Genomic DNA, 19,622 nt, shown 5'->3' on the forward strand with positions numbered 1-19,622 from the left:
TGTGTGCGGTGGAGGTGACAGGGCCAACCTCACGTGGTGGCTGTGAACAAGGGCTCTGGAGCCAGAGGGTCTGTTAAAACACCTCCTAGCAGCACAGAAGCCCGGGGCGAGTTTCTCTGCCCCGTTGTGCCTCAGTGTCCACATCTGTACAATGGGGAGACGGTGGGTGTCTATGCCCTGGGGGTGGGGTGAGGACTAAATGAGTCTGTATGGCGGAAGCACTTAGAACAGAGCCTGGCATGTAGTAAGCGCTCAGTGCTCACTCATCTTCTCGACCCTGTTTACAGATGGCAAAACTGAGGCAGGCAGCCATGCCTCGCCTGGCTGGGGTGCATCAGGATTCAAGACCTGTGCTCTCCCCGCCTGTGGAGGTTGCCTGTGGAGGAGCACAGGGCCTGGGGCAGGGCGTGAGCCGGCACCAGGGGCAGACCTCCCGGGGGCATCATCCTCATTTCCAAAGGGCCACAAAACGCCCCAGAGGCAAAGTGGGAGCCCCCTAAAATTCCCAGAAACAGGGCAGAAGGAGGGAGAAGAAGGGGAGGGCGGTATATTCGAATTGTAGAAGAAAAGTGAAAAGAACAAATGTAAAGTGGAAGGCACTTGGCTGATGGGGATGGTCCTGGGGGCCCCGGGGGGGGGGGGGGCGAGTCACCTGCTGTGCCCTGGCTTTGGGCCAGAGCTTGGCGCTTGGTCAGAGTCTCCTCTCCAGTTCATTGTCTGTCCCCGCCTCTCATCTTCCCTCTGCCTTCCCATCGACCTAAATCCGAGCTTCTCAGAGCGAGCCTGTGAAGTGGAGTCCGCAGCCAAAGCCTCTGGGACACGTGTTTAAAATGCAAGTTCCTCGATGGGTTCCTTCCTACCTAGACCGACACTTAGTTGATCTGGGGTCCAGCCGGGACATTTGCATTATCATCAACAACCCCAGGGGTTTTAAATAAACACTTAAGCCTCCGGGAATTTTTGCTGGCGAAACCACAGGCAGGAGGGCCTGGCCAGAGGGTACGGAGCAGGCGAGGAGCAGAGCCCAGGCCTTGAGCTGGGTTTGCCCGGCTGCCCACCCAGGGGGCCCCAGACACCCCTCACATGTCCGAGCTGAGATGGGTGAAGGCCTGCGTCTAAGCTGCTGTTCTTTCCTGTCCACAGAGCACTCGACATCCACCCCCCCGCCCCCCTGCCCCCCTGCCCCCGCTGCCGCCCTGTTCCCAGCCCTCCTTCTGGGCTCTGATCCTCCAGAGCTCATAGTTTCCCAGGGAGCAGACCCTGCAGGGCCACTGGAAGGGGTTGGGGGATGGAGGAGTGCCCAGCTCCCGGGGCACAGGTGAGTGGGGATGGGGTGAGCAGTCTCCCGTGTTGTCAGATCCCACGGAGCAGACGTTTTCAGGCATTTGCTCAGATGCTTGCTGAGCAGCAAAGGACGGTGCTTCCAGGTGGGGCTGAGGAGCCAGGATTGAACTTAATTCTGACATTCCAGTTTCCCCTCCCGGCGCTGGCCTGGAGCAAGCTTCGGGCAGGGCCGGCCGTGGGGTGGGTTGAAATCTAGAGGATTCCCAAGGAGATGACGACAAAGCCACACTCCTCTCCTGGAAGGAGAAATCTGGGGGCCTCTAGCCTCCGCTTCCCGCTGTGGTGCATGGGACGCCCTGGATCGCGGCGGGGTGGGGGGAGCCGGTGGGCTAGAGGTGAGCCCTTGGGGTCTTTTCTGCTTCCGCAGACCCTGTTGCTCTGACTTCTCCTCTTCCACACCCTCCCACATCAGCAAATTAAGAGCCAGCTGCCAGATAGGTGGGTGAAGGACCCAGCTCTGCGCTGGGCCAGGACTGGGGGCCACGGGGGATGCGCTCAGGACTCCCCACGTCAGCCCCCTCGAGTGGGTCGCAGGTGTGTTCAGCGGCTGTGATGTTATGGCCAGGGCCTTAAGTGGCGGTTGCAGCCCCCTTAGAACACCCCGGAGAGTTTCAGTGGGGGGGGGGGCTGGGCTTCCCCTGTGCAGGGCGGCCCTGGCAGAGCCTCAGGGAAGAGAGGGGCTTACTCTGCGTATCTAAGGGTTGGAGAAAACAGTTGATGTCAGCGTGAAGATGTTACTGGTCGCGGACGGTGATCTCAGGAGGAGCGAGGGTGGGGGTGGCTCCGGAACTTCTCCCAAACAGTAGTCATTGAGAGGCATACCCCCTCTCCTGCTCCCTGTAGAGCACTCCTTCCTACCCGAGCCCCTGCCTTGGGTGGGGTGTGGAAGGTAGCGTGACAAGGGTTAACAACAGCCGGATTGCCTGACTTCAGACACGGACTCTCCCGTGACACACAAGCTGTGTGATCTTGCAGAACTTACTTAACCTCTCTGTGCCTTAGTTTGCTCCTCTGTAGAACGGGGATAATAATGGCACCTGCCTGGCGGGTAAAGCACTTAGGGCAATGGCTGGTATGTCATTAGCTCTTCTCGGAGCAGAAGGCAGTTCCTTAGCATGTCCCCCGTGTTTTCGGGGAGGAGAATGCCATCGAGGCTCGTGCTTTGCCCAGGGAGGCTTTGGGAAGAGGGCAGGCTTTGTCCTGGAGGTGGTGTTAACCTGGAAAATGTCCCCCAGGGGGGCACGGGAGTCCACACCTGGAGGTTTCCATGGGGAAAGCTTCCCCTCTCGCTCATCTTTTCGGTTGGCTACTCTTCATGGTGGGGGGCGGTCCTGCACATGGTGGGATGCTTACCTCTACCTGCCAGGGGCTATTAGCAGTGCCCTCTCCATTTTGTAACAAGCACAAATGTCTCCCGTTGGCCGTGCCAGATGCCCCCGGGTGGGGGTGGGGTGGTGAGAGAGCAAAATCGCCCCCAGGTCGACAGTAACTGAGCTCACTTCTTGGTGCTGGGAGGTCTCCCTGCACACTCTCTCCTGTTCCTCTGCTTATCCTTTCTGCTGCGTGGTTCGGAGCCACCATCACGACTCCCAGTCCCTGGGGAGGCTCCCTGGTGGCCGAGGTCCGTGTTCTTCCTCCAGAGAGCTCACCCCACCAGCAGCCCAGTAAGGTCACTGTCCTGTTGGACATTTCTGGGGCTCCCGTGCCTGCAAGGTCCCCCTCCAGCCTCAGTTTAACTGCGTTCCCTTGCTGTGGGTGCATCCTCAGACCCCGGGCCCTTTTCCTCCCTGCAACCCTCTGTACCTCCCACCCGCTGTCTGCCTAACCCTCACCTGAAACTCGCTCAGATTCCTTTCCCCAAGCCCCAGGCCTTCCTGCGGTCCCAGCACCCGTGCTTACCCCAGTGGTAGATTCATCCCAAAGTCGTGCAATCAACTTCTGTACTTGTTTGCCTGCCTTGAGAGGCTACAAAACCGTTGAGGACAGAGACCATTCCGTCCGCCTCTGGCCTTTAGTCATTGCACCAAGAAACACTTTCAGGGCACTCCTCGGGGGCCTGTGCTTGCCAGGGAATAGGGAAACAGCAGGGAAAGGGTCTCCCTCCCCTCATGGAGCAGACAGTCTGGCCGATTAAACGGTCGTGAGAAGTGTAATTATAAATGTATGTGTGCAAAGTGCTGGAAAGATCTAGCATCGCGAGGGGCACGTGAGAAATGTCTGCATGTGTTCGGCGGACGAGCAAGCGTTCCTCTGAATAGCAGTGCGGTTGAGGTTTGAGCTCTGCTGTCAGCCCAGCCCGGATTCAGAGTCTAAGCTTCTGTGATCTTCCGTTTCCTCCTGTCAAATGAGGCCCAGGGTACCCAGCTCGTGGGGCTGCTGGGATGCTGACTGGGAATGTGCAAGGCTCCTGGTGGGGTGCCTGAGGGAAGGGCTCCCCAGGGATTCCCAGTGGTTACAGCTGCCTCCCCACCAGGGGGCTGGCGGGCGTGTAGTTCTCGGGCTGCCCACCAGGGGGTGCAGAGCTCGGAGGAGCACTGGGGAAGTCCCTGTGGGCCCTCTGGGAGCAGACATCCCCAAACCAGAGCTGGTGGAGGCAGGGGGCAGGCACCCGGGGGTCCCTGGCCAGGCCATCCAAGGACCGGTGTCCCCTACAAAGTGGTAGATGCAATGACAAAGTGGTAGAGGATGGGTCTTTATCCTCCCCATCCCCCTCACCTCTAACCCCTGGTCTTTCCTACCCCTCCCTGCTTCCCTCTGCAGTGGGCATCTCGGCCCTTCCCGCCACCAGGCGTGTGTATCCCAGAGGAGGGGGCTCCTGTCCTGGGCTGGGACTTCTCCCGTGCTGTCCTTCCGGGACTGTAAGCGAGACCCGGGCCCCTGGCAGCCGGGGCAGGATGGGGGCCGATGCGTGTGCTACATATACTCAGCCGCCTGTGAGCCCCTGAACCCCAAGGTCAAGGCTGGGGGCCCCTGGGCCTGACTCCGCTTTGCCTTACACAGTGCTGTCATTCATTGACGTTGTCCTCGCTATTATTCCCATTAGCTTTGAATTACGTGCCAACATTTAAACATGGAGACGCTTCACACACTCATCCCAATTTTCAGCCTCTCTCGGGTTGTGTCACCTGACGGGCGACCCGCTGGACTCCTCCTGCTGGCTTGCCAACAGCTAGCAGGAGCCCAGAGGAATCTGCTCGTTGCACAGATCTCCGCAGACCCCACCCCTTCCCAAAGCGGAGGCCGGTCACCCTCACCCCAAACTGCAATTTCTGGGCAGGCGGGAATCTCACCCGTTTGCACGGCTGCCTCACATGAGAGTCTGAGGCCTCTGTCCAGAACCCCAGGGTTTTCTGCACAGTTCCCGCCTCGAACATCAGGCGGCTCCGCGGTGCGGCTTACGGACAAAGAACTCCAATGGACAGGCTCCGCAGGAGCGGTTCCTGGGCTTGAAGCGACACCAGCAAGAGCAGTGGTAAAACCATTTCCACCTGGCAGGGAAAGTTGGGACACCGTGAACATGCTTGGGCAGGAAAGTCTGAGACAGGCCCCAGGAATGTCTGCACTGCCCTCTCCTGGGCAAGGGCCAGCCCCAAGCACACACCCTGCGTGATCGCTTTCAACTCTCTTTGTAGAATACATATGGTGATTAAAACGCACATGGTAACGTCTCGGCCGAGTAGTTCCTTTCTCTGGAAGGAGGTGAGGTTATCAGCTTCCAGAAGTATTCTATAGATAAATAACCAAATGTGTACATATTTTCTCCTCTTCCTCTCTTTCTACACAGATGGAGGCATACTGTAAATACCATTCTACATCTTGTTTTTTTTTCTTCCCCACTTAATAATAGGACGTGCTGCACCTTCCATATTAACACATAAGAACTTTCTCCCGGTGTCTTCTGCTGCCCATGCAAATCCCAGAGGTGCCCCCCTTCCCCGTCTCGTGCTCTGTTTAACCACTCCCCTGCTCATGGACAGTGGGGTTGTGTTTTTGCTGCTACAGATGGGTCTGAAAGACCGTGTGTGTGCCTCATTGCACGCACACGCAGATACATCCGTGGGGCGTGCTTTTTGAATTGCAGTCACTGGTTTGGGGGCTCAGGTCGTGTGCGGTTTTGACAGATCTGTTACACTGCCCTTCAGAGTGTTGGGACCGGTTCCAGCCCCTCTGGGGTGGGTGTGAGTACTGTTGCTCCTCATTTGAAATGCGGGCCCCTGGAGCATCCCAGGACTTCAGTGCGCATTCTGGTCAACCTCAGTAATGCTGTGTTCCAGGGGCAGAGCCCTCCCAGCTGCTCCCAACCCCCCAGACAAGGCGTTTCCTTTCTTGTTCTGTGCCCTGCAGATAAACTGCGTGACGTTTCCACACCCAGACACGATGCTGGAACAGCAGCTATTGAAACCCACCGAGTGGAGCTATTGTGACTATTTCTGGGTAAGTGTGCCTCAGTTTCCCCCACCGTGTGACCATCCCCAACCCCGCCCTCCCCCCCTGAGGATCAGGAGTGGACACCCAGAAGGGCATGAAGGGTCTGGAGCTCAAAAAAGAGGGTCCTCTCCTGTTGAAACCTGGTGGTGGATTTAGGATCCAAGGCAGGAATTTAAGACCCTCTTTGGAGTCCAGATCATTCTCTAAATCTCAGAGAATCAACAGGATTTTCATTCAGGGCAACACGGAAACCCCGGACAGGATGCAGATAAGCAAAAGGGTCACTTCTTGGCTGCTCGGTAAGGGCAAGAGCCTAAAGCCAACTTCAGTGGAGGTGCCTGGGCAGGCTCAGTTGGTTAAGCGTCCCAACTCTGATCTCCACTCAGGTCTCGATCTCAGGCTCGTGAGTTCAAGCCTCGCATTGGATTCCAGGCTGGGGGTGGAGCCTACTTAAAAAGAAACAAACAAACGGATAAGATGGTACATTTTATCTTATGTGTATTTTCCCACAATTAAATAAGTATCTTTTGACAAATGCACAGCCCACCTGCGCAGAAACTCTAGGAATAGCCCTTGGCGTGCGCATTTAAAGTCAGCAATGACTTTAAAAGTGAGATCACCTCATTCTGGATTCACATAGTGCTGATGGTTGCTCAACCTTGTGAACATACTAAAAACCACTGACTTGTACACTTTAGGAGAAAAACAACAACTTTTGCAGGGACCCCGAGGAACAATAAATAAACAGAATAAAAGCTGTTTGTTTCCCCACCGTGCAGAATGGATTGCTACCCGTTTTTAGATTTGCTAGCCAAGCACCAGACAGAAGTGCTGTGTTCTGTTGACAAGTCACTTGCGTCCTCGAAGATACCCAGCGATTCCTGTTGGCCCTGCTGGTATTTCTTCCTGGTCTTGGGGGGATCTGTGCAGGGAGCAAACATCGTGAGGAAGGTTCTCTCGGGCGGCAGAGGTCAGAGTGTACGAGACCCTGTAGGCCCTGTGAGTACACTGGGGTTCCCTCTGTTTGCAGTAGAAAGCTGTTGGAATAGGATGTGATGTGGTTCAGAAGCATCATGCGGGGAGGGCTGTGAGCGGGTGGGGGTGGACATCAGCAGCAGGTGCAGGAGTTAAAGAAGGATGGTGGCCGCCACAGAGATGAGAAGTGGCTGAGATTACAGATGTCATTCCTAAAGAGGGGTGCGGGAAGCAGAGCATTCAGGGGAGACTAGCTGGTGCCCTGGGAATGCACACCCCAGGAGCTGGAGGTCAGGGTGCATGGGATTTCACGAGGGGGCATTGGGGAGCCTTTGGGCCCCGCCACTGGTCGGCATCTAAGAGAGCGATGTTTGTGCACCCCTGTCCTCATTCAGGCTCTGCCGGGATCTGCTACTTACTCTGGGTTTTATTTTCCTGACCACCACCTCTTCCTCTGACAGAATCTCCCTGCTGACACAGTCATTCAAGCCCACCGTTTCTGGCTGGTTTTCCTGAGTGTGGATACATGACTCGGCACATCCATCCTTTGTGGGAGGCAGACTGGGGCTCCGTATTCTGGGGGATTTTTCTTTTGCTTTTATCAAGATTGTAGCATTTACGTGATGAAGTGCACAGATCTTAAAAATACCTGGAGAAGCTTTTAATTGGCCAGAGCAGCTGTGCCATGACTTGGTGTGTCCCGTGGGGTAGTGATCTCCCTGTCACAAGAGGTATTAGCAGCGTGGCCCAGTGGGCTTTGTGTCAGGACAGCTGAGGAAAGGGAATCCCTTGTTGGGGTGGGGGGAGTTGGCGGGGGAAGTCCGTAAACTTTTCAAATGCTTGATGATAGGAAGTGGGGTTCTTTCTAGACATCACCTGCCCCTTTCTGAAATTTCCAAAATTCGCTTTTCCTAAAACGTCTGCTCTAGAAGTGTTCTTAGAGAGGCAACCCAGTCCTATTGCAAAGGGGGGAGCTAGGGGGGCCACAGCCTAGGATTGGAAAGGCCTGACTGTGTCACCCGGGGCTGAGCCGAGACAAGGATTAGGTCTTTTGGACCCTGGGACAGGGTCCTCACCGATGCACCTGTCTGAAATCAAAGGATGCATTTTTAACTCCCTCCATTAAGTACCAAAGCATCTGACTCTGGATTCTTGGTGGGGAAGGGCTGTAATGGGGGAGAACATAGCTTTAGGTGGGGTACCGGCCTGGGGCTGCGAAGTCTCTGAGAGCCGTGTGGGCAGACGCCGGGATGAATGTCCTGCAGGGAAGGCTGAACCTAGGGCTGCCGGGCAGGGAAGAGGTATTCAGATGTCCTGGAGGAAGTGCAGGCAAAACAAAAGAAAACATTCAATTTTGAAATTTTGAGAGTATTTGCTTGCAAAATGGATCCAGTACTGAGCTCCCATTTCATTGACTTGGCCATCTTCCCCGAGTCCTGATTTATTTAAAAGTTGACTAATATCAGATACCACTTACCGAGCATTTAGTGTCTGGCCAGCACTGTGCTAAGCCGTTTCCAGAGGCCGCTTATCCTGAAATGACCATAGGAGGTGGGCGCCAGTATTCCCCAGCTTCACAGATGAAGCTGCTCAGGCTTGGACCAAGTGGAGAACTTGCCCGAGGCTTCCCAGCTGGGATGTCAACCCTGGCACCCTGCCCTTTTCCAGAACTCTGGCCTCCCTTCAGTCTGGTCTCGCCCGGACGCCCCCGTGGTCTTATGTGAATGTGTGTGAGAGGACACCACGGCCTGGCTGGTGCAGGGGGCTGCCAGGCGACGGGAGGGCTTACGGCTAGGGTCACCTGCCCCCAAGGCCACAGACTGTCCCAGCTCAGTGTCAGGCCACCAAGACTCCCTGGAGCTTCCAACCAGCCTCAGCAGCTACCTGGCTGGAAGTAGGAGGTGTTGGGCATCGGCAGCCTATACTCCTGGCCACTTGCCCTTTCTCCTCTTCTTTCCCAGGTTGGGAGAATCGAGGGCCATGGACGTGGGCGGGGGGCCGGTGTCAGTGGCTGCAGGGCTCAAGCGTCAGCACACATGTGAAGGTGGGGGGCAGCCGGAGACACGAGGTGGGACAGTGGCCACGGCCTAGCTCTTGGACCGAGGTCCGCTCGCCAGGGGCGCACCCGGGTCCCTTCGGGGACCGCCTTCCCCACGCTCCGTTCCCTGCGGCTCTGGACACCCCTGTCTCCTAACCTCTCGTGCTTCTGTGTCCCTTCTAGGCTGATAAGAAGGACCCCCAAGGCAATGGCACGGTGGCTGGGTTTGAGCTCCTGCTTCAGAAGCAACTGAAGGGCAAGCAGATGCAGAAGGAAATGTCAGAATTCATCCGGGAGAGGTGAGGCCTGGGCCCCTCCCCGCTCCCTTGGCCGCAGACCGCCCCCCCCTTTGGCCCCTGAGCCTGAGGTTGGGGCGCGGCCGGGATCAGCACTGGGCCTGGTTAGCACCATGGGGAGTGTGAGGCTGGGGGCCCCAGCTGTGGTTCTCGGGACAAATCTAACCTGCAGATGTGTTGCTTTGACCTCTGTGGTACGTTTAAGGTTCGGTAGATTTTCCATTAAAAGCTGGCTCTCTGGCTTGTCTTGAGAAGGCCGAAAGTCTAGCAAGAAAGGCTCGCAGAACAATGGGCCGGAGCCAAGTGGCGGCCACCCCATAGAAGTAGCACGAGGTCTGGTTTGCCACAGTCTCCGCCACTCCCTGCTGTCTCCCCACATAGACTGCTTAGCTCCTTGACTTACCTGCATGGCCCTCATTGGAAGCCCTGTCCCCATCATAACAAAAGAGGACAATGTTCATAAGGTAGTAATAATTCTTTGGCATTTTAAAACACCTCCTCTTTTCCTTCGGAGGTCCATTTTTCTGTTTGTGTAATCAGATCTCTATCTAATGAGCCATTTACGCTGGTAGGGAGTGGAGAGGATGCGTAGCTCAGGTGCGTGCTAATAGTGGTATAAAGCAGGTGGGTAGGAAAAATGGCCATAGAGTCAGAGTTTGAACACACGTATGGTGTTGTCCTTTCATAAAAATGTCGTGTGAGCAGATAAATGGGATCTGCCACCTGAGAACACATTGGCCTTCCGTGGGCCACGCAGACTCTTCTCGGGAGGCCTTCGCGAGCCGGGACAGGTGAGAGCGGAGGTGGAGTGTGCTGGGGCCGGGGTGTTCGCCGTGGCCCCTGTGTAGGGCAGCTGGGCAGGGCCCGGAGGGGATGCCGGTGCTCTCTCCAGAGACAGGCCGGCCGTGTGCCTGGCGTGTGCGGTTGGCATCAAGGAGTTTTGGAGGTGTGAAGCTAGGAGCGCTTGGATCTGCTTTCCAGAGAGACGTGTTGGCCGCGGGCTGGGGGCTGCACACTGGCCGCCCAGGTCACCCTGGGGAGGGCGGAGCAGTGGCAAGGGGGTGACGGAGGGACCCGGCCAGAGGTGGCGATGAGGGCAGAGCCGTGAGAGAGGGAACGTGGCCGTGGGTCTCTCAGGGCAAAGCAGAAAATAAATCTTAGAACGATGCCAGGGGGCTCCGTCAGGCCCCCCGTTCCGTATCACTGCACCCGTGGGCCATCAGCTTCCCAGCGGCCAGGAACAGGTGCTGCAGCCCCCGGAGTATCTCTAGGGCCTTCCCGTTTGCTGAGTGATGGGCCCGGGGCTTCAAAGTGGTGGCCCTGGGTGTCCCAGCATGCCCCAAGAGGACCAGGAAGGCGGTGAGCATTGCCTTTGACAAGACTCGAACATGATGTGCCAGATAATACAGAACACTCCCCCAGAGGGTTGCCTGGAAAGTGTGTCAAGGGCCCGCCTGCTGGAGGCAAAATCCAAGGCCACTTCCCTCTCTAGGGAAATGGAATCAGTCCCAGCTCTGGGCACTGCCTGGTTTCCATGGAAATACTTGTGTCCTGCTGGCTTGACAGTTGGAGGCATGGGGAGGGGGGAGGGAGGCGGGGAGGCCGCGGGGGAGGTGTTTTTCCTGCTTCCCAGGGGCTGTCACCACGTTGGAGGGTTGAGGCCCCGAGTGCTGGGGCCGGAAGGGAGGCAGCCCCGGGTGTCCCGATGGTCCATCATGAGTTACGTCTTGGTCTACAGGCCTCCCGTGTGTCCAGCCCTGGACTAGGAGCTGAGTGTGAATGAGAGCACTTCTTCCCGGCCCTGGGAGACAGGTGGAAATACCCCTTTACAGGTGAAAAGACAGAGATTCACATAAGTTCGTCCAACCAACGAAGACTTTTTAAGCACCTGCTGTGTGTTGGGTGCACAGACAAGGGCCTCGACCTCTAAGGGCGTGTGGTCTAGTAGGTTCCTTTTCCACGATCCGTAAGCGCTAGGACTGCAGGTCAGACCCACGGCCTGGCGCTGGAGAGCTGACGTGTGGGGTTTTCTCCCTTTGCAGGATAAAGATCGAAGAGGACTACGCCAAAAACCTAGCTAAGCTCTCTCAGAACTCTCTGGCTGCTCAGGAGGAAGGGTGAGTGCAGAGGACGGTGACAGAAATGGGGAGGAACCGCAGGTGGGAAGGGCGGGGTTCCTCCTCACTGATCCCTGATGGCTGCTGTGGTCCGCTGAAATGGGGAAGTCTGCATAGGCCTGGCTCCAAGTGGGCACATCCACATTATTTTCTCTCTAGTGACCAAGGGCCTCCCACCCCCTCTGCCCTGTGCCCTGGTAGCTAGACACTGGCCCCCAGACACTCACCCAGTGCCCCTCTCTCTGAGAGCAGGCTGGTGGGACACTGGGTGGGAGAGGATTCTGGACCCAGGCCCTTGTTTAGAATCCTCTCCCATGGGCCCGAAGCCCAGGCTCCCCTCCCTCTCCAGCTGCAGTGGCCCAGACCTCCTTGGGTCTAGCCTGGGCTGGGGGAGGCTCAGCCCCACCCTCCCAACCACAGAGGGGTCCCTAGTGGTGGAAGACTTAAGGCTTCTCTGTTCATCTCTTGACAAAGACTTGCAGCCTGCCGTGGGAATGTAAAATGGTGCGGCCACCGTGGAAAACAATTTGGCAGTGCCTCAGAACACTAACCGGGATTACCGAACGGCCCAGCAATTCCGCTCGTAGGTTTAGACCCAGAAGAATTGAAAACAGATACTCAGACAAATACATGTGCCCACGTGTTCATAACAACACGATCCATGGTATCCAAAACGTGCCAACAACCCAAATGTCCATCAAGGGATGGGTGGATGAACAAATTGTGTCCGTCTGCACTGATACATGGATATGTGATGGAATATTATTTCGCCATAAATAGGGATCCGGTCCTGATCCAGGCTGCTATGTGGATGAACCTCAGAAACATTATCCTAAGTGGAAAAAGTGAGATGAAAAGGTTGCACTTGATAGGGTTCCATTTATATGAAATGTGCAGATAGGCAAACCCACGGAGGCAGAATGAGGTGGGTGGTTGGCCAGGGGAGCAGGCAATGGAGGGTAACAGCTTCATGGGCTCGGGGTTTCCTTTTTGGGGTGTATATTCATCTGCTTGGGCTGCTGCAACAGAATCCCATAGACCGGGCGGCTTCAACAACACGAATGTAATTTATCCTGGTTCTGGAGGCTGGGAGGTCCACGATCCCAGTGTCCAGACAGCACGGTTGAGGTCTGGCAAGAGCGCTCCTCTTGATTTTGCAGGTGGCCGCCTTCTCCCTATGGTCTTCCCTCGGTGTGGAGAGAGAGCAGACTCTCTGGAGTCTCTTCTTACAAGGACGTGAATCCTACTGGATCAGGGCCTCACCCCATTTGACCACATTTGACCTTAATTACTTCCTTAGAGGCCCTATCTCCAAATAACAGCCACACTGAGGTGGGGGGCTTAGGGCTTCAACATGTAACTTTGGGGGGACACCACCATATGAATTTGGGGTGGGGGGCTTAGGGCTTCAACATGCGAATTTGGGAAGGACACATCATATGAATTTGGGGTGGGGGCTTAGGGCTTCAACATATGAATTTGGGGGCCCACACTGGGGTACAGGGCTTAGGGCTTCCACGTATGAATTTGGGGGGTCCATAACGGGAATACAAATGTTTTGGACCGGGATAGAGGTGGTGGTTGCACAATATGGTGAATGTACTAAACGCCGTGGGGTCGTTCTCTTTAAAACAATTAATTTTACATAACCTGAGTTTTGCCTCTGTCATAAAGATGACCAGACTCGGGAGGGGAGAGTTGAAAGGTCCCCCGAGGTCTTCTCCCCAGTGCCTCCCTCCCTCCGGGGCAGGCTGTGTTGGAACCCCTCCTGCAAGGGGAAATGAGCCCCGAGGATGGTGGATGTCCTGTCGTGGGTGGTTGTGTTCGTCGGAGGGCGGCGATGTTAAGTCCAAATCCCCCTGCGCGGCTTGAAGCCTTCAGGGGACAGGCCGTGCCAGCCCAGGGTGGCTTTGATTCAGGCCTCTCTGCGTGGGCTCGCCGTGCAGCCAAGAGGCCGCCCCTCTGTGGTTTGCCACTGACCCGGTGGCCCTTTTCTGCCCTGCACACTGGGCCCCAAGACAGCGGGTAGGAAGTGGGGGACATGGCCGGGGGGAGGTCACCCCTCCGCCCTGGCATGGAGGCTTTCCTGGACATCCCCCCGCCCTGCAAATGCAGTGTTGCTCTCGGATCTTCCGGTTTCCACCTCCTCGGCCTGGACTGCTGCCAGGGACACTGCATCCTGCCAACAGGCTCAGCATATGCTCCCAGCTGCACGAGCCAGGCCTGTGCCACCACGCCATATACACACATGCACTTAACAGATCTGGGCAGCCCAGCACACGCTCGCCTCGCATGCATGGACGCCGTGCCCCTGCAACACGGTCGTGAACGTGCACCCCGTCGCGGCTGCATGCACACACTCGTCCCAGCAGGCTCCCTTGGGGTTTGTGAACGCGGATGCCACACCCCCCCCCGACGTGCGGCCGTGCTGTTTTGCATTTGCACACAGCTTTGGACCTTAGCGGGGTGCACCTTGCAGGTTTCAAGCGCAGTGCTAGAGCCTAGAACCTCGGGGCAGCCTGGGAAGATGCTGGTGGCACGGGGCGGGGCATCGGGCGCTGCGCCCAAATTCCATTCGGGAGGGTATGTGCACTGCTTATTTATTCCATCTTCCATTTCTCTCGCCTGCGTGGAAAGGAAATGGGATTTGGGCCCTTTTGAGCCCTTTTTTCGTTGGTAATGGTGACAGGGCGTGCATTTCGATTTGGCATGCCTCAGACCGCGTATTGCGATGGAAATATATCTCAGGTTTTATTTCTTTCATTAACCTCTCGCCAGATGAAAAAAATCTGTCTTCAAGTGAGAGAATTTCTAAATTGCTTTTTCTTCCCTAAGTTGCTTTTTTTTTTTTCTTTTCTAAATTGCCTTTTTTTTTCCCCCTAAATTCCAGGGGGCCTGGAGTTCTGGGGTTGGGGGAGCAGGGGCGGACGGGGGAGTGTGCTCGCTCAGATGCACCCATGGGAGTGTTTGGAGCGGGGTCCGCCCACTTGTGAATGCCCAGCCTGGGGGCGGGGCCTTGGACCTTGTCCTGAGCCTGACACTGGGCTTCCTCTTTCCCCACGGCGGCACCCAGGTGACATTCTCAGGCCACTAAAGCTGCCCGGGACCAGTTACTGACCATGGCCCTGCTGACCGTAGCCTCACAGACTCAGCACCCCCCGGGGCCTTTTTGGCTTCCGAGCTCTGGATTGTAGGCTCGTGTGTAGCTTGGCTGCAGGGACAGACCTTCTCTGTTGGCCTTTTTTCGAGTTCCCCACCCCTGCTGGGCCTGCTTTTGCGTGGTGCCCGCTCTCACTGTAGATCTGTGATCCATCTTGAGATAATCCACGTGTATGGCATCAGGTTAGGGTCGAGGGTTCTTTCTTTTCCCCTGTGGGTATACTGACCATTTGTTGAGAAGACCATCCTCCGTCCCCCGCGGAGGTGCTTGGCAGGGGGCAGGGCTATGTGGCACCTTCTGTTTGCGAAGGGCTTCTCCCTGAAAAGGTGGCTGGCCTTCTTCCTCGATAGACCAGCAAGCCCTTGCACTGCCCATCTATGAACAGGGATGGGCGCCAGGGAGCATGGGGACAGTAACAGGCAGGTGTCCGGGCCCACCCTCCAGCTGCACCCCACCTTCCTCTCGCATCTCTCCCGGTTCTCTGAGTTTCCAAATGTTTCCCCAGCCTCTGCTACCACCGCCCCCCTCAGCTCCTGAGATCCTCAGCTCGGTTTGGGATGGCTCACGTGGAGACCCGCTGTCCGCCCAGGGAGGGGCCGAGATCTCCGATCTGGGTCTGACATTCTCCCTCGTATTGCAGCTCCTTGGGAGAAGCGTGGGCCCAGGTGAAGAAGAGCCTCGCGGATGAGGCAGAAGTCCATCTCAAGTTCTCCGCCAAGGTAAGCCGGCCCCGCTGCCTCTCTGGGTTGGCCCTGCACAGCCGTGTGCCGCTGAGCGGCTCGAGGTGGTCTCTCTGGTGTGTCCCGTCAGCCTCTTTCCGTGGTCCATGGTGTAGATTTCCAGTGCGGGGAAGAGAGGCACAAAAGCAGCCATCAGCCAGGGCGCCCACCGTCCCCACAAAGTAGCCTAAGGAGGTGTAAAAGTCCCTCAGCCGCTCGGAGAATCATAAAAGGTTCATAAGTGCTAGTAGTTATAAGTTTTTATTACCTTTGTTTTTAATATAATTTTACTAAGGGTAGATCATTGCATTTTCCACACTGGCCATCTTTAACAACCAACTCACAAAATTCCTACAAATTTATCATTCGGCTCTTCCTAGCCGCCCCGGCACACGTCTGTGAGGCCCCCACTGTCCTTCACTGGGCTTTCAGAGGACCTTGCGGGCATGTTCTATTTCTTCATGCTGTCGGGAGAGGCTAGACTGGGCCACAGGGAGAATCTGTTGGTTTGGTTTGGTCTGTGACCTTGAGGACAGCATGGTTTCTGTCCTGTTCACTCTGCCCTTAGTACTCAGGGCAGTGTCTGGGGCACAGTAGATGCTCGATAAATGTTTTCCAAAGTAGTAAATGAACAGGGACAACTGAGTAGCTCCTTCCAACACCCCCGTCTTCTTAAGCCTACTTTTTCTCAGGATTTCTCCATGTTTCCAAATGACCCTCTCTTCCCCACTCCCTAGATGGTATCTCCAAATTCCATCTCAGGCTCTCACCTACTCTTCAGGGGGAAAAAATAAACCCAGTGTCTAAATGAAATAATTCATACTAAAGTGTGCATGACTGATAGGGCTACCTTTTAAAGGAAGAGAGACCCCTTGAGAGTAGCACCATTCTCAGGGACCTTTGTCTCCTGGGTCCACGCTCTCCCCACTGTCCCCAGTCAGACACAGCAGTCCAACAGGGCACTTGGGCAAAGCACTTAAACTCTGAGCCCCTGTTTTGAAATTGGAGGGCACCCTGCCTCCTTAATTACCGTAGGAAGGTAGCATCTCCCAAAGGCGGCTGCTCCTCCCTGACTCCCACACTCTGAGCTCATGGTTCCATCTGTTCTCCAGAGCCTTCCTCACCTGAATCGCCGTTCTGGGCTTTGGGGTCCCCATGGCATGTGCGCTGTTGGAGGACAGGAATCCAGCTTTGTACAAGTCTCACCACCCCGTCCCGTGATGGGCCCCCCCACCCTGCACACACAGGGCCCAAATGATTGGGACCCACGGAGCAGCTCTATAAAGATCTGGGGTGGGAGGAAGAAACAGTGCTGTTAGGAGCTCCCCGCTTCCGAAGGATGTTGGTGCCCCAAGATTGGGTTGACTGATGACTCAGCCATGAGTGAGACTTTCAGGGTTCACAGCGGGACCGTAACCCAGCCACCGAGCACTTTGCGGGAAACTTGCCGGTTGCGCGTGGGGAGGGGGCTCCATGAGGCGTTTTCTTCCTGCCTTGTGCAACGCAGTGAGTTATTTTCAAGCCGCCGATCGGAGAGTGTTCCCTTCAGGCCTCCCTTCTCACGTCCTGACTCTGCCCTCTGTGGAGGCAGAAGCCTCCATTGATGGGGGAGGGGGACGGGGGAGGCTGCCCGTGTGCAGTAGAGCTGAGTCTGCAACCTCTGAAAGATCACCTGCTGGGTCCCCATGAAGCCTGGTGGCACCTGCTGCTCATCAGCATGACCCCCCGGTCTTGATTGTTTCCAGGGTGCTCAGCAGGTGCAGCTCAGGTCCCACTAATGAAGGGCTCCATCCCACAGGATGTCCGTTGCAAGTAGTGGGTTCTGAGGTTACCCACGCTTCTGTCTGATGTAGCTGCAAATCAGGAGCTCCCACGACACCCTCCTTCCATTTGATAATTTGCTGAATGGCTCACAGAACTTAGGAAGACATGTACTTAGATTTAACCAGTTTATTCTACATTAAAGGACATCATTAAGGATACAGATGAACAGCCGGATGAAGGAGTACATAGGGCGAGGTCCAGAAGAGTCCTGAGCGCAAGAGCTGCTGTCCCCATGGAGTTGGGGTGCTCACCAACCCAAAAGCTCTCCAAACCCGATAATTTATAGATTTTTGTAGATCTTCATCACGTGGGCATGATTGCTTATTAACTCAATCTCCGGGTCCCCTTCCTTCCCCAGGGGATGGAGGAGAGGCGGAAAGTTTCAAGCTTCTAATCATGACTTGGGCTTTCTGGTGACCAGCCCCCATCCTGAAATTCTCCAGGAGACCACCAAGGTCACCTCATTAGAACCAAAGATGCTCCTGTCATCCTGGAAATGCCAAGGGATTGATTTAGGAGTTCTGTGTCAGGGACCGGGGTCAGAGACCAAATATTGGCACAACAGATGCTCCTAGCCCCCCTACCACTTGGGAGATTACAACGTTTTCTGGAGTTCTGGCCGGGAGCCAGGGACAAAGGCCAAGGTACATATTTGTTGTATCAGGGTCTCCCAGTGTGTAAGCGTTCTAGAAGGTTCTGTGCAAGGAGTAACTCCTTTGCCTTGGTTTTATCAGTCACCTTGCCAGTCAGCATCTGCATTTCACAAATGAGCCTCACAAAGAGGCTCCATCGCAGCTCATGGTCATGTAGCCTCAGGCTTTTGCTCCGGAGGAAGCAAAGGGCAAGAATCAGTCAAGTGGCAACTTGCCCCCCAGCCCAGACTTCTCTCTGGGCAGACCAGTGGCCTTTAAAGCACAGAGGACTTCACCATGTGGCTGATGGGGAGGACTTGTGACAAATGTTCAGAGCTTCTGATGCCCCCAACCTGTCGTCAGTGTTGGCGGCCTTAGGGAACGAGAGTAGCAGCCCCGTGGGAGGACAGTGATTCCTCGAAGGCGAAGGGGCGCCGAGGATTTATTCATCTGCTGTGATTACATGGCTCCATATGCCTGAAACCCATTTTAGCGTCTGCTTCCAGAGGGCTCGTTGAAATCCCACTCTGAATGTTCTGTGTCGGGGGTGAGAGCTCCTTAAGAAATGCAATTTCGTCAGGGCAATCTTTCAGGCTTTGCTCATCTCCTGGTTCCAGCCGCCGTTCGTGGCGACAGGCTGTTAAAGAAATAAGATTTTGCTGTATGCAAAGGAAGTGAGACCTGGCTTCAGCTGGGGAAGGGAAAATAGAAAATTTCTTTCTGGTGGAAGAGAAATCTCATCATGCAGGAGAGGCCGTGCATGCAGACGGAAGATTTTAGGGAGACCGTGGGAGTCAAGAGACGTGAGTTTTCTATCAGTGCTCATTCCCTAAGAAGCTTTGTGACCTGGGGCGAGTCTTAGCATCTCTCGGCTTCCTTTTTTTTTTTTTTTTTTTCTTTTCCATGTGTAAAGTGAAGCGTTTGGACCAGATCAGTGGCTTGAAACTTCTTCGGCTGGGACCCCCGGTCACACATTTTCCATGGGTAGCCAGAACACGCAGGTGCCCGCACCCACGTAGCCACGTACAGATACGTACATGCATTGCCAAGACAAATGTTTCCCGAAGCCGCCCTTGTCCTTTTACCTAAAATGCACTCTGGTACTCTCTATTTCTCATCCAAAAGGGGGTCCTGACCCTACATTGACACTAAGCTGATTATACTACTCTCGGGCCCGCTCAGGAGGTCACAAGGACAAGCATCTGGGATGCCTTCTGTCCCTGGGCAAAGATGCTCAGCCATGAAGAACACGTAGAAAAAGACACCCAGCCCGTGTTCTTAAAGAAACAATTAGTCTTGGGGCGCCTGGGTGGCTCAGTCTTTAAGCGTGTGCCTTTGGCTCAGGTCGTGATCCCAGGGTCCTGGTGGCTCAGTCTTTTAAGGGTCTGCCTTTGGCTCAGGTCGTGATCCCAGGGTCCTGGTGGCTCAGTCTTTTAAGCGTCTGCCTTTGGCTCAGGTCGTGATCCCAGGGTCCTGGGATCGAGTCCTGCATCAGGCTCCCTGCTCGGCGGGAAGCCTGCTTCTCCCCCTCACACTCCCCCTGCTTGTGTTCCCTCTCTCGCTGTCTGTCTCTGTCAAATGAATAAAATAAAATCTTAAAAAGAAAAAAAAAAAGAAACAATTAGTCTTTTAAAGACACTTAAGATACAGGAGAACCCATGTGTCTCTATCTATAGGATTGCATGCCTGTGACAACGAGTAGCATTATGTTTCCAGAAAGTCATCTGGAATCTGGGGGACACATTTTGGTGTATTGGCAGGTTCTTGGGCCCTTCCCCAGACCACAGAACCTGGGACTGGGGCCCAGGAATCCTGAATGTTGAAAAGACCCTCTGGGTAGCTCCCGGGCACATGGAAGTCTGGAAATCAACTCAGTTCCTAGGAGGCCCTCGGGAAGCAGCCCCCGAGTTACCGAGTCAACAGGCTGAGTTCACCCTCATTAACCCCCCGATCAGGAGCAGTTTTCCACAGCAGCTAAGTGATGCGGCTTCTCCACCAACATCTGACCTATATGGGAAAGGGACCTGCGTGCTCTGGCAGCTCCCAAGTGTGTAGCATCCTGCAGGTTGCCACCAGGTGGGGGTGTTTT

At 55.4% G+C, this 19,622-nt stretch overlaps 1 protein-coding gene across 6 annotated transcripts in view; it reads left to right on the top strand.

Annotated features, from left to right (window-relative positions):
- GAS7 (growth arrest specific 7) overlaps nt 1-19,622 on the top strand; it is a 192,731-nt gene that overhangs the window by 162,216 nt on the left and 10,893 nt on the right. For all 6 annotated transcript variants that reach the window (XM_088027970.1, XM_028125074.2, XM_028125076.2 and 3 more), the window contains 4 exons: nt 5,689-5,778; nt 8,969-9,084; nt 11,124-11,198; nt 14,999-15,077. In XM_088027970.1, the coding sequence (XP_087884096.1) occupies nt 5,689-5,778; nt 8,969-9,084; nt 11,124-11,198; nt 14,999-15,077 (360 nt within the window). The remainder of the gene's footprint in view (nt 1-5,688; nt 5,779-8,968; nt 9,085-11,123; nt 11,199-14,998; nt 15,078-19,622) is intronic.

Source organism: Eumetopias jubatus, unplaced genomic scaffold, assembly GCF_037043125.1.
Source record: "Eumetopias jubatus isolate StellerSeaLion01/CBP00866 unplaced genomic scaffold, mEumJub1_p1.0 scaffold_10, whole genome shotgun sequence".
NCBI classification, from domain to species: Eukaryota; Metazoa; Chordata; class Mammalia; order Carnivora; family Otariidae; genus Eumetopias; species Eumetopias jubatus.